General features: G+C 46.2%; 1 protein-coding gene across 1 annotated transcript; it reads right to left on the minus strand.

Annotated features, from left to right (window-relative positions):
• Positions 1-4,878: 4,878 nt before the first annotated feature.
• On the minus strand, positions 4,879-10,005 carry LOC143219381 (uncharacterized). The gene has a single exon (XM_076445395.1). It carries the CDS (start codon positions 10,003-10,005, stop codon positions 4,879-4,881), a length of 5,127 nt encoding a protein of 1,708 aa, XP_076301510.1.
• Between the last annotated feature and the right edge of the window lie 3,119 nt (positions 10,006-13,124).

A 13,124-nucleotide genomic window follows, 5' to 3' on the forward strand; every position in this document is an offset into this window, starting at 1 on the left:
ACAGTTCAGACTCTCTTCCAGTTTCGGAATTTCTACCTTCCAGTTCTCTAGCGTCTTCAGTCGAGCTCAGTCATTTTCTCGCGTTTTCGGACTCTGTTTCATTTACGTATTATTCACGGGATACAGGTCGTATTGCATCTTACCATTTCTAATTATATTGATTTATATGTATTTTGTTCGAGCTCGCTCGTATTTTCTTACGTTTCACGCATATATTAATTATACATACGCTTATATTAATCACGCTTATATTAATTATACATATTCTGTTCGAGCTTGCTCGTGTCTTTTCTTACGTTTCACACATATTACATTGTTATACATATTTTGTTCGAGCTCGCTCGTATTTTCTTACGTTTCACGCATATATTAATTATTATACATATTCTGTTCGAGCTTGCTCGTGTCTTTTCTTACGTTTCACACATATTACATTGTTATACATATTTTGTTCGAGCTCGCTCGTATTTTCTTACGTTTCACGCATATATTAATTATTATACATATTTTGTTCGAGCTTGCTCGTGTCTTTTCTCACGTTTCACGTATATTACATTGTTATATATATACTTTTTGTTCGAGCTCGCTCGCGCCTTTATCACATTTCACACATATTACATTGTTATATATATTCTTTTGTTCGAGCTCGTTCGCATTTTCTTACGTTTCACGTATATTACATTGTTATATCTATTCTTTTTTTGTTCGAGCTCGCTCGCGCCTTTATCACATTTCACACATATTACATTGTTATATATATTTTGTTCGAGTTCGCTCGTATTTTCTTACGTTCCACATATATTATTTCGTCATACTCATTTGTTCTTTGTACTGGCCTGCCAGTTCTGTCAAATTGGCTCATATATTCTGGCAATTATACTTTCTTGTCTAACTCTATTCTTTTCTACTTCATTTAGCTTTTACCCTATTCCTAGATACTATTCATGCCTCGTCGCGCCGGTAGGAGTTACCAAATCGGGAAATTGGTACGACAACTCCAAGCCAAAGGCGAGGGTACCGTCTATAATCCCTATCTGGGAATGGCCAAGCGACCCAGGGTCAACCGCGACATCGTCTTTTCGCGTAAAGTCACCGTAGTGGACAAACGGAGCACCGGGGCATCCCCGCGACGCGAAGAAAGGAACGTGGAACGCGTCGAAACCCCTCCGCGACGCGAAGAAACGGCCATCGAACTGTCCGACTCCGCGCCTCCTCCTCCGTGGAGGTTGATACCGCTTCAAATCGGCCCGAGTCTTCCTCCATTGGAAAAGATTTGTATAGAGGACCCGCGGTACGAGCGCTACGTCGTCCGGAAAATCCTCACTCTACGGTGGTACTTCTAAAGTGTTGTTCCCAGTGACCGGTTAAAAGTGATCGCGAAGGTGTGTGTGCGTGTGGTGGTTCATCGGGTTGTTCGTCCCCCACCTATTCCACAAATTCCTCAGGCTCCCTATATTCGTTCCTCTAACCCTAAAATTGGTGTTTCAATCGTGTACGTCTGAGCCCAGAGGGTGCTCGGTACCGAGAGAACACTAATTCCCTTCGATCGAAATTTCCTGCCACGAATCGAGCAAACCCGCGCGTTCGAAAGGGTTGCACACACCCACATAGTGACACCTCGACCACTGGGAACGGCCACTACCACCGCGTCGTGTGTCATTCCTACGCGGTGTTCACGACGGACGACGTCCGTCTCGGTTCGCATTTATTCCCCTCTTCGCCTTTTCAACAACGACGAACACCGGTATCGGGTCCCTGATCAGACGTGGACGTTACGCGCCACGTGGATCTAAGATCGTCTCATTAAATTACTCGGTTACGTTCCCGCCCGGTCCGCTTCATTCCGTCGGATCTTTTCCGACCCGGGACGTAACAATATAAAACAATGAAACCGCACTCTTAAATCTACCCGTTTAACACTATTCCTATCCGCACGCAGCCTAAAAAACCTAAATCCTTAATTGCTAAATTAACCTATTCTATGCCATTTTTCACTACTTTTTGTCTCTCGACACCGCAAATTTATATGGCGACCTTCGGGGGAGGTTCCTGATCCCGCCTGCGCCTTTGACCTTGACCTTGACCTTGAAAATCTGAAAAAGATTTTTAAGACCTTTGGCTTTGTCAGAATTTTCAAAGTCAAAGGCGCGTTCACTCTGACCTCGGGATCGAGATCCTAAGGCCCACGCGACTCCAAATACATACAGAACTTTTCTAATTTACGAGAAACGCTATGCGCCCTTCGGATGACCTCGGAGGCGCTACTAGCCTATGTGGCTCAATCCCTCTTCGCGAGCTCTTTCAAATGTCATCCTACTCGGGGGTGGTAGGAACAAAATACTAAACTTTGCGCCTGTCCTCCACCAGAATTTCCTCTCTTTTTAGTTCAGAACTGTGATTGCCTCTGATTCCCTCAAAACCCCCGTATTACCTAGCGGGTCGGGGGGTGTTGTCGGCCTCGGGGCAACCTAAACTAATTTCCCCTCTCCCCAGGGGGGGGGGGGGGTGTCAGGGAACATCAATATAAAAAAGAAGTTTTTTCGATGTTTGAGTTTACAAAGTCTGGACTTCTATCTAATGTACCATCTTTATCGCACTAGCGGTAGCTAGCCTCGTTCCGTCTCTGTCCTAAGCATAAGATCCGGAATTTGTTCGAAATGGAGGAATTTAGTTTCCCTAACCGGTGTGGCGGCCCCATAATTTCCTCCGTTGCTGTTACGCAATTTCCGCGCGGTTTTTAGAAATCTAGAGTTGGGCTCAAGCTGATCTCAATCCGGACCGACTTCCGAGCAACTCGCGGATTGAAGAAAATATTCTTCAGGATCGTATGAGGGTTAATACAATGAGTCTCTGAAATGTAAAACTAATCAACATTACAGCATTTACATTAAGCTACTAGTAGCTAGGGGTTTGCGCCGCTTAAGGATGTATCACTCTGCACAAAATAGTGATTGATGTATCTCCTAGAACTGCTGCGCCCGACGGTAGGTTAAACATCATACCTATACCACTCCCTATGTCATTGAGAGACAACATGTTAAGATGTAAATTTATGTTATCTACATATTTCATGGCGTATTCTAAAATGAAACATTTTCATAAGGTATTCCAAACAGAAACATTTCCCCAGAGTTTGAGATACGGCAAACAAATTCAACGATTTATTTGCTGATGCGTGCACTCAACGCCAAGTTAACATACCAATGATAAACATAAATTCATCCGAGCTCGATCCTGATTGGTCGGGTCACTGAACCGGAACAGGCGATCAACCGTAACCAATGGTATATAAACCCAAAATTTGGAACAGTAGATCATTCGAGATCCTGACGCTGCAGCGGCAACATGGAGTTCTTCAGGTCTTTCCTCCGTGCGCTAGGACTACTGGAACCTGCCAAGTTGGATTTCATTTCTGAACTCCCGCCGGAGATATCCCAGCTGATTCTACGCAAGTTGGAGCCTAAGTCTCTGCTTTGCGCTGCTCAAGTGTCACGGAAATGGTTAAATGTCTGTAGGGCAGACAAGATCCTAAGACAAACCGCTAGGCATCATAAGCAACGTGCAATGCGGATAATGTATGAACGTTTTCTAGGGGAAGCTGTGGATGAGCCGAGAACGATTGTACAGAGGGATCTTATACTTCCTGCACAGGTGAGAAGAGTTGTTCCTTTCGTCAGAACCAAAACTGGAGTGGTTCGAAAAATTCCTCGAAATCCAGTGCAGAGTGTGGCGAGCGTGGGTTCAATAACGTCGAGGCGTAGTAGATGTATTAGAATGTAAGATGTTAGTCAATTTTATCTTGACGTGCTCTATTGAGTGAATTGACTAGTTGTTCGGATAATGTAGTCTAAGTAAGTACATATAATCCATTGTTTGACCACAAGAAAATCTTGTTATAATTTTCCCCTATATGTATAATTGACTGATGTCCAAGTGTGCAATGTCTGATCTTGTTCGATCAGATTTGAGAGAATGCGAAGGAATGAAAGGCTTTGCGTGTGTGACCGAAAAGTGATCTCTAAGAGAAAGAGTTGAGGAGAACTATTGCGGATGAATGTATGAGTGTAACGGTACGATTTGAAAGTGAGACGAGTGGACTGAATGTTGAATTAAATGGAAAGGAGTCGGATCTACAATAAATCAATTGTATTTTGCACTATTGTTCACAAAGATTGTCAGATGTTGAAAGAACTAATAAACGATTGAAAAATAACAATGAAAATATACTGTGGTTTGACACTTGTTGCGTAATGATCAGCTGAGCTGTTTGTCGCAAAGAGAGAGAGAGCGCGGTGGTGCTCTCTCACTTTTATTGTCTCGATCCTTCTGGAAGTTCGTCATGCTCCGATGATTCCGGTTGGGCATTCGAGAACATTCCAGAAGAATCGAGACTGGATTTAGCCAATCACGTTCTTGGCCTTTCGCCCGCGCGAGCCTCGATGGCAGACGCCGTTTTATCGCATTCAAGCGAAATCACGCGGGGCGCGTCGTGATTCGCTGTCGACCGGCCGAGATCGTCGGGCATCATGGCGCTCGCGCGCGCCAATCTCGAACATGCCGCCCGCCTCGACTTGTCGAATTTCCGCGAGTGTAAGAAAATTAATAATGTGCGGATTTCAACGAAATAATGGAATACAGTGTGACAATTGAAGTATACAATGCATAAAGCGTATAATGAATTGATGAATGATAGAAGATTATCGCGAACACGCAGTGGTTAGGATGATCGCGAGAAAGGTTAAGTGTGACGTCACGGCTTGCTTTATGAATGAGCTGCGCTTGCGCGAAGTGAATCGTACTCGTACTACGCGTACTACGCAGTTGTAGTAAATCAGGGAAGCGAATGACTTGACCGCGTGTCATGGTGAATCGATGCGGTCATCGATCGTTCGCGTCAATCGGCAACACAATTAGTTTGTGTATCGGTCGTACGAACTCGGAGGTTGCAGTGACTGCTTTCACGACACGGACTTTCCCATCGCTTCCTGGATGCACTTCCTTCACTCGAGCAAGTGGCCATTGAGATGGTGGTGTTGTTTCTCCTGAGATGATACACAGACGACCAGGCATGATGTTCTCCTGTGGGCGGCGCCATTTTGATCGAGTGGTGAGTCCATGCAAGTACTCTCGTTGCCACCTCAACCAAAAGTGATCTCGCATATGGGTTACCAGCTGCCATCGTGTCAGCCGGTTGACTTCCTGATCCACCAGTGACGGTTCCGGAAGTGCATTCAAGGCGGTGCCTACAAGAAAATGCCCTGGGGTTAATGCTGTTAAGTCTGACGGATCATCAGAAAGAGCAGCTAGTGGCCTTGAATTGAGGCAGGCCTCGATTTGAGAGAGGAGAGTCGACATCTCCTCATACGTGAGGCGAGCCTCCCCTACTGTTCGCCGAAGGTGATGTTTGGTCGACTTGACTGCGGCCTCCCACAATCCACCGAAATGAGGCGCAGCTGGTGGGTTGAAATGCCACTGAGTACGGAGGTTGCCCATCTCATCTCTGATGTTTCTGTTTTCGAGGCAGCTGGCGGTGAACAAGCGGCGCAACTCCCGATCTGCTCCCAGGAAGTTCGTACCACAGTCACTGTACAAGTGGGCACAGTGACCTCGCCGCGAGATGAACCGCCGGAAGGCAGCCAGGAATGCCTCGGACGAATAGCTGGACACCACTTCAAGATGCACGGCCTTGGTTACCATACAAATGAAGACGGCGAAGAAGGCCTTGGTTGCCTTGTGGCCACGCCCAGGTGATGTCCGCAACCAGATGGGGCCTGCGTAGTCCACTCCGGTCGAATGGAATGGTCGAGCCGGAGTGACTCGGTGCTCTGGCAATTGACCCATCAATTGTCGACCTGGTTCCGCCCGCCATCTCAGACAAGTAACGCATCTACGGATCGCTGCCTTGACCCTTGACCGCCCCTTTGGAATCCAGAACCTTTGACGTATGGCTCCTAGCGTGGCTTGCACTCCTCCATGCAACGTCTTGAGATGGCTGTGAACAGTGTAAAGTTCTGTAAAGAGGGAATCAGGAGGCAGGATGATAGGGTGTGCTTCATCTGGATTTAGATGGGCCTTTCTCAGGCGACCTCCGACTCGTAGCAAATTGTCGCTACTAATTACAGCTGACAGAGGTGAGAGAATGCTCCTTGACTGTACGCTTGTTCCCGCAGCTAACATTCTCATTTCCTCCTTAAAGTAGGTTTTCTGGACTAGCTGAATCCAGGTTTTCTCAGCCTCATCGATTTCTGTTGCTGACAGGGCTGAGGAATGACCATTGCTGGAGGGGTTGGTGCTGGTTGTGGCTGGTGAAGTGTTGCGTCGCCTTCTGAGCCACCGTAAACACCATGCGGTGACCCGTAACAGTTTTGTATATGACGAGAATCTCGTCAAGATGTCATTGTCCTCGCCATTCCTTTCTGATTTATTGACAGCAGCAACTGTTGGTCCCCTTTCTTCTGGTAACTGATCATGGTTGTCCGGTTGCGTTGCAGCAAAGTGCTCAGTATGCTGAAGGAATTCGGGGCCCGTCCACCACAACGACAAGTGCAGCAGTTGAGACGGTGAGAGCCCTCGAGAGGCGCAGTCAGCTGGGTTTTCAACGCCAGCTACATGGTGCCATTGTGCCTCGGGAACTCTGCGCTGGATGTCCGCCACTCTGTTCGCTACATAGGTTTTCCACCTGCTTGGATGTGCCTGAATCCATCCGAGGGCAACTGTGGAATCCGACCATAAGTGCATCGTGGTGTTGGTGAATTCCAGTGTTGTGGCGGTTTTCTGTGCTAATCGTGCGAGGAGATGTGCTGCACAGAGTTCCAAGCGTGGTAAGGAGACCTGTTTTAATGGCGCCACCTTGCTTTTCGCCGTGATCAGTGTGACCTTCCACTGCTCATCTTCCTCTTTCGTCCTCAGATAGAGGACTGCCGCATAGGCTCGTTCTGAAGCGTCAGCAAAGCCATGCATTTCCCTCTGCGTGGGATGTGCGCTGCAAGACAGAGGGCGAGGTATTCTCACCCTTTCGAGAAGCTTCAGTTCAGCGCAGAATGATGTCCAGTCGTCAGCCAGCCCCGAAGGAAGGGGAGTGTCCCATTCAAGTCCTAGTAGCCATGTTGATTGAATGGCTATTTTAGAGCGCACTATGACAGGTGTCAACCATCCTAGCGGATCAAATAATTGTGCTGTCTTTGACACAATGCTGCGTTTGGTTGGAGGTTGTACTTCGGCATCGGTGATGGAGTATTGGAATGTGTCTTTGTGCGGTGACCAGTGTAGTCCAAGGGCAGTATGAGTGCAGTCTGTCCATGTTTTGCGCTCTTCCTCTTTGCTTATGAGCAATGTTGACTGCGTAGATGGACCCTCGACCTTCTCCTTAGTGACCTGTTGCAAATCGGTTACGTTTGACGCCCACTTTTGGAGAGGAAAGCCGCCCGCCATGCACAGCTGTTGAAGTTGATCGGCAGTTTCCTTCAATGCTGTGATTGTATCAGCTCCAGTGAGGATGTCATCGACATATGCATCCCGTTTGATGGCCAGTGCACCCTTGGGAAACTGTGAGCCTCCATCTTCCGCCAGTTGACGCAGTGTACGCACAGCTAGATATGGAGCACACGAGAGTCCGTAAGTAACTGTGTTCAGTCGATACTCACGTACTGGTTGACTTTCAGCATGTCTCCAGAGGATGCGTTGTACGTCTCGGTCATCTGGATGTACGAATATCTGCCTGTACATTTTAGTAACATCGGCTGTTACAACGTATTGGTGTTTACGCCATCTTAGGATGACGTCAGAGAGTGCAGGCAGCAGGTTCGGGCCCACATGGAGAGTATCATTGAGAGACGGTTGTGCTGGCTCCGACCACGAACCGTTAAAGACCACTCTCAATTTGGTTGTGATGCTACTTGGTTTCAGGACCCCGTGATGTGGAAGGTAGTGAGTCTGGTTCTCATTTGAGGATCCTTCTACCAGGGACATGTGACCAAGTTGACTGTATTGGTTCAAGAAATCGCAATACTGGTCCTTGAACTCCTTGTCCTTGCTGAACCGCAGCTCCATCCTTCTGAGCGAATGCCAAGCTGCTGATCTTGAACCAGAAGTGATAGCTACGTGAGTTTTAAAGGGAAGTCTCACCTGGTATCGACCTTCTAGTGTACGTGAGTGAGTGGTTGCGTAATGGTGTTCGCACTCTTGCTCATCTGCTGTCCATGGCGAGGCTGCATCTGAGAGATCCTCCTGCTCCCAAAATCTTCGTACGAGCGAGCTCAGGCTGTCACCAGTGGTTGTCTGATGCACTTGTGCGTGCATCGAGCTGGACGATGTTCCTGTCATCCCAGTGATGATCCAACCGAATATGGTGAGTTGACCAACTGGCTGATTCAGAGCTCCCCTTTTAACACCCTCCTTTATCACTGCAGGGTAGACATCGGCACCTATCAAGACCTCAATGGGTGCCTCGTTTCCTGGTGAAGGATCCGCCAGTTGCAACCCTCTCAAGTGTACCCATTCTTGATTCAGTTTGGCCCTGCCGTGAGTGTACGTTGAGAGTCTGGACAAGATCACTGCCGTGACCTTGATGGGATCGTCCCTCTTGGAGGCCGAGATGTCAAGCGTCACTCTGCCACGAGCTTTAGCGAGCTGTTGTCCTCCGACTCCAAAAATGTCAACTGTAGCTGCAGTGCGAGGTAGTTGGAGCCTTTGTGCTAGTCCTTCGCTTATCATCGTTATCTCGGATCCCTGATCGATGAGCGCTCTGACTGTTTGACGTCGGCCGAAACGATCTGAAACATGTATCATTGCAGTGGCTAACAATACTTCACCCGTTCTGTTACGGCAATCCTGTGCATGGTGGGTTGTCCTTTCGGGCGTGGAGACGTCCTTGATTGCCCCATGGATCGTCGTATGGTGCCGTTCTCCGCACTTGAAACAGCCCCTTTTCGATGGACAAGTAGCAGTGGTGTGATTGCCAAGACAGTTCCTGCATAGCTGGTGTTTTTCCACAATGGATTTCCGGTCTTCAGGTGAGCTTTCCTTGTACGTCGAGCAATGCATAAGGTAGTGATCCTTTGAGCATATCACGCAAGTAATCTGCTGTTGTTTCCTTTCTGCATGATTGATCCGAGCTGTTTTGGTTGTAGGTTTAGCTCTGCTGAAACTCGGACCTGATCGAGATTTGGTGAATTTGGCTTGACTCGAATCTGAACCTGACGGCCTCGGTGAAGCCTGCATCATCTGGAGCCGCCTGATCATGAAGTTCGTCAATGTTGTATAGGAAGGTGGATCACTGTTAACGGTAACGCTTTCCTCCCACTTATCCCTGGTAGTAGGGTCAAATAAATTGACTATGGAATGCACAAACCAGTCAGCAGTTTGATCTATGGGTCTTCCTAGCCCTTCCATGGTGTTGACGACGGTGGAGACTCCCTTCTGTATTTGGGTCATTTCTTGCACCGAGCTCTCCCTCATCTTGGGGAGCGCTGCCAACTTATCGAGACAGGATCGGACGAGAATGCGTTTATTTTCATAGTGCTCCATGAGTATGTTCCACGCTTTGGTATAATTCTCGTTGGTGGTTGGCAGGTCCTTTATGAGGTCTACAGCCTGATCCTGGAGACAGCCCTTCAAGTAGTGGAGCTTGTCTACCTCAGTCAGCCCTTTCTTACGATCGATCATGGAGAGAAACCGATCCTTGAACGAGGGCCAGTCTACATATTCTCCACTGAATTGTGGTAGCGGCATACGCGGGATTGAAGATGATCCGGATCCTGAAACATCTTCGTGACTCTGGTTTGTCCTTCCGTCTCTGGTTTTGCTAAATACCTTAGCCAAATCGCGAAGCCGGCTCTTCTGCGTCAAATAGGCCTCCTCTACGGCATCAGCCATGTCAGTCTTGACGTAGTCGCTGTCCTTGATCGCAGCTTTGTGACGGTACGTTAACAGATCATGGTTCTCTTGAAATCGTGTCCAGTAATCTTCAAGGAGTTCTAGCCTGGTGTCAACATCGCTTTCAGTCATCTTTGCTTGTGGAACTGATTTTTTAAAATTGTCCATGAGGCGAGTGATTTTTCCTCCAATTAGTCTTTGTTTGTGGAGCAGATCATCGGACGAGAGATCCATTATAGGATGCGGCTGATTCGCTGAATGGATTTCTAGCACGAGATTCACCGATTCACCACCACACTAGACTTTAAGTTGCAGATCCTTGGAAGGAAGGTGCCAGACACGTGGAGTATCCGGCTCGAAGGACCAAAAATGTGCAATGTCTGATCTTGTTCGATCAGATTTGAGAGAATGCGAAGGAATGAAAGGCTTTGCGTGTGTGACCGAAAAGTGATCTCTAAGAGAAAGAGTTGAGGAGAACTATTGCGGATGAATGTATGAGTGTAACGGTACGATTTGAAAGTGAGACGAGTGGACTGAATGTTGAATTAAATGGAAAGGAGTCGGATCTACAATAAATCAATTGTATTTTGCACTATTGTTCACAAAGATTGTCAGATGTTGAAAGAACTAATAAACGATTGAAAAATAACAATGAAAATATACTGTGGTTTGACACTTGTTGCGTAATGATCAGCTGAGCTGTTTGTCGCAAAGAGAGAGAGAGCGCGGTGGTGCTCTCTCACTTTTATTGTCTCGATCCTTCTGGAAGTTCGTCATGCTCCGATGATTCCGGTTGGGCATTCGAGAACATTCCAGAAGAATCGAGACTGGATTTAGCCAATCACGTTCTTGGCCTTTCGCCCGCGCGAGCCTCGATGGCAGACGCCGTTTTATCGCATTCAAGCGAAATCACGCGGGGCGCGTCGTGATTCGCTGTCGACCGGCCGAGATCGTCGGGCATCATGGCGCTCGCGCGCGCCAATCTCGAACACCAAGTGTGGACAGTATTTTTTTAAAAGTCTAACTACTGCTTCCCATAAGCGATGCAGGATATTTTTCGTTGTATATATTAATAATATGTTTATATTTAAGATATAATATCTTTTCGTCATTTTCTAAAGTCCATGACCAATGATTCTTTACTAGATCCTTTAACAGCCTTCCATCGTTAGCCAATAATGTATTACTAAATGTAATGTATTAGTAATGTGTGTGCAAAAGTTCGTACCCTATTTGGGATAAATAACAGTTTTATTAATCAATTATATAGTCTGTAACTCTGTTTTCTATAATTGTCTCCGAACATTTTACAACCTGTGATTTCCATTTCCGTAGAAGTTGCACGTTTATTTTCAGACAAGTTCACGAGGTAAATTGAGTATGAGCTTTTGCCATCATCCAATATATGAAATAGTGCATGTTAAATTGAAGTGCTTCAGTTTAACAGAGTGTCTGTGATCAGAAACGGGGATCTTGGAAAAATCCGATCCTATAACATCAAATAATCTTTCATTACAAATGACGTAATAAATTGCTGCAATTCGTTGAAATATGTTTAAATAAATCATGAGAGGTTTTGATACTCCTTCTCGAACCTTCTTTTTTCGGCGCCCAATCGAGATCGCCTTTGTTACCAAAATTTTATCGTGAGAATCGATTTTTTGCAATATTTCGTAATCATATAACACAAGTGTAACGCGTATCATTTACAGAAAAATTTTTTTTTCGAAATTTCGTATTCATAATCGGCGGGGGTCATTTATTTTGTGTCCATTTAAAGGTTCCGTAAACACAGTTCTTTGGCGCGCGCGAAATTTCATAATCGTAATTGTGGTCCCTTTTTTTTATAATCAATTTTAATAAAAATTAACCTAACCTGGATTTTATTTTTTCCTTACAGATGTCAATCCAAACTATATGAAACATTGAAACCGCACTCTTATATCTAACCGTTTAACACTATTCCTATCCGCACGCAGCCTAAAAAACCTAAATCCTTAATTGCTAAATTAACCTATTCTATGCCATTTTTCACTACTTTTTGTCGCTCGACACCGCAAATTTATATGGCGACCTTCGGGGCAGGTTCCTGATCCCGCCTGCACATTTGACCTTGACCTTGACCTTGAAAATCTGAAAAAGGTTTCCAAGACCTTTGGCTTTGTCAGAATTTTCAAAGTCAAAGGCGCGTTCACTCTGACCTCGGGATCGAGATCCTAAGGCCCACGCGACTCCAAATACATACAGAACTTTTCTAATTTACGAGAAACGCTATGCGCCCTTCGGATGACCTCGGAGGCGCTACTAGCCTATGTGGCTCAATCCCTCTTCGCGAGCTCTTTCAAATGTCATCCTACTCGGGGGTGGTAGGAACAAAATACTAAACTTTGCGCCTGTCCTCCACCAGAATTTCCTCTCTTTTTAGTTCAGAACTGTGATTGCCTCTGATTCCCTCAAAACCCCCGTATTACCTAGCGGGTCGGGGGGTGTTGTCGGCCTCGGGGCAACCTAAACTAATTTCCCCTCTCCCCAGGGGGGGGGGGTGTCAGGGAACATCAATATAAAAAAGAAGTTTTTTCGATGTTTGAGTTTACAAAGTCTGGACTTCTATCTAATGTACCATCTTTATCGCACTAGCGGTAGCTAGCCTCGTTCCGTCTCTGTCCTAAGCATAAGATCCGGAATTTGTTCGAAATGGAGGAATTTAGTTTCGCTAACCGGTGTGGCGGACCCTTAATTTCCTTCGTTGCTGTTACGCAATTTCCGCGCGGTTTTTAGAAATCTAGCGTTGAGCTCAAGCTGATCTCAATCCGGACCTGAAGAACTCCATGTTGCCGCTGCAGCGTCAGGATCTCGAATGATCTACTGTACCAAATTTTGGGTTTATATACCCTTGGTTACGGTTGATCGCCTGTTCCGGTTCAGTGACCCGACCAATCAGGATCGAGCTCGGATGAATTTATGTTTATCATTGTTATGTTAACTTGCTGTTGAGTGCACGCATCAGCAAATAAATCGTTGAATTTGTTTGCCGTATATCAAACTCTAGGGAAATGTTTCTGTTTGGAATACCTTATGAAAATGTTTCATTTTGGAATACGCCATGAAATATGTAGATAAAATAAATTTACATCGTAAGATGTTTTCTTTCAATGACATAGGGTGTGGTATAGGTATGATGTTTAACCCACCGTCGGACGGAGCGGTTCTAGGAGATACATCAATCACTATTTTGTGCAGTGTGATACATC

The sequence above is a fragment of the Lasioglossum baleicum genome, unplaced genomic scaffold (assembly GCF_051020765.1).
Source record: "Lasioglossum baleicum unplaced genomic scaffold, iyLasBale1 scaffold0027, whole genome shotgun sequence".
Classification (NCBI taxonomy): domain Eukaryota; kingdom Metazoa; phylum Arthropoda; class Insecta; order Hymenoptera; family Halictidae; genus Lasioglossum; species Lasioglossum baleicum.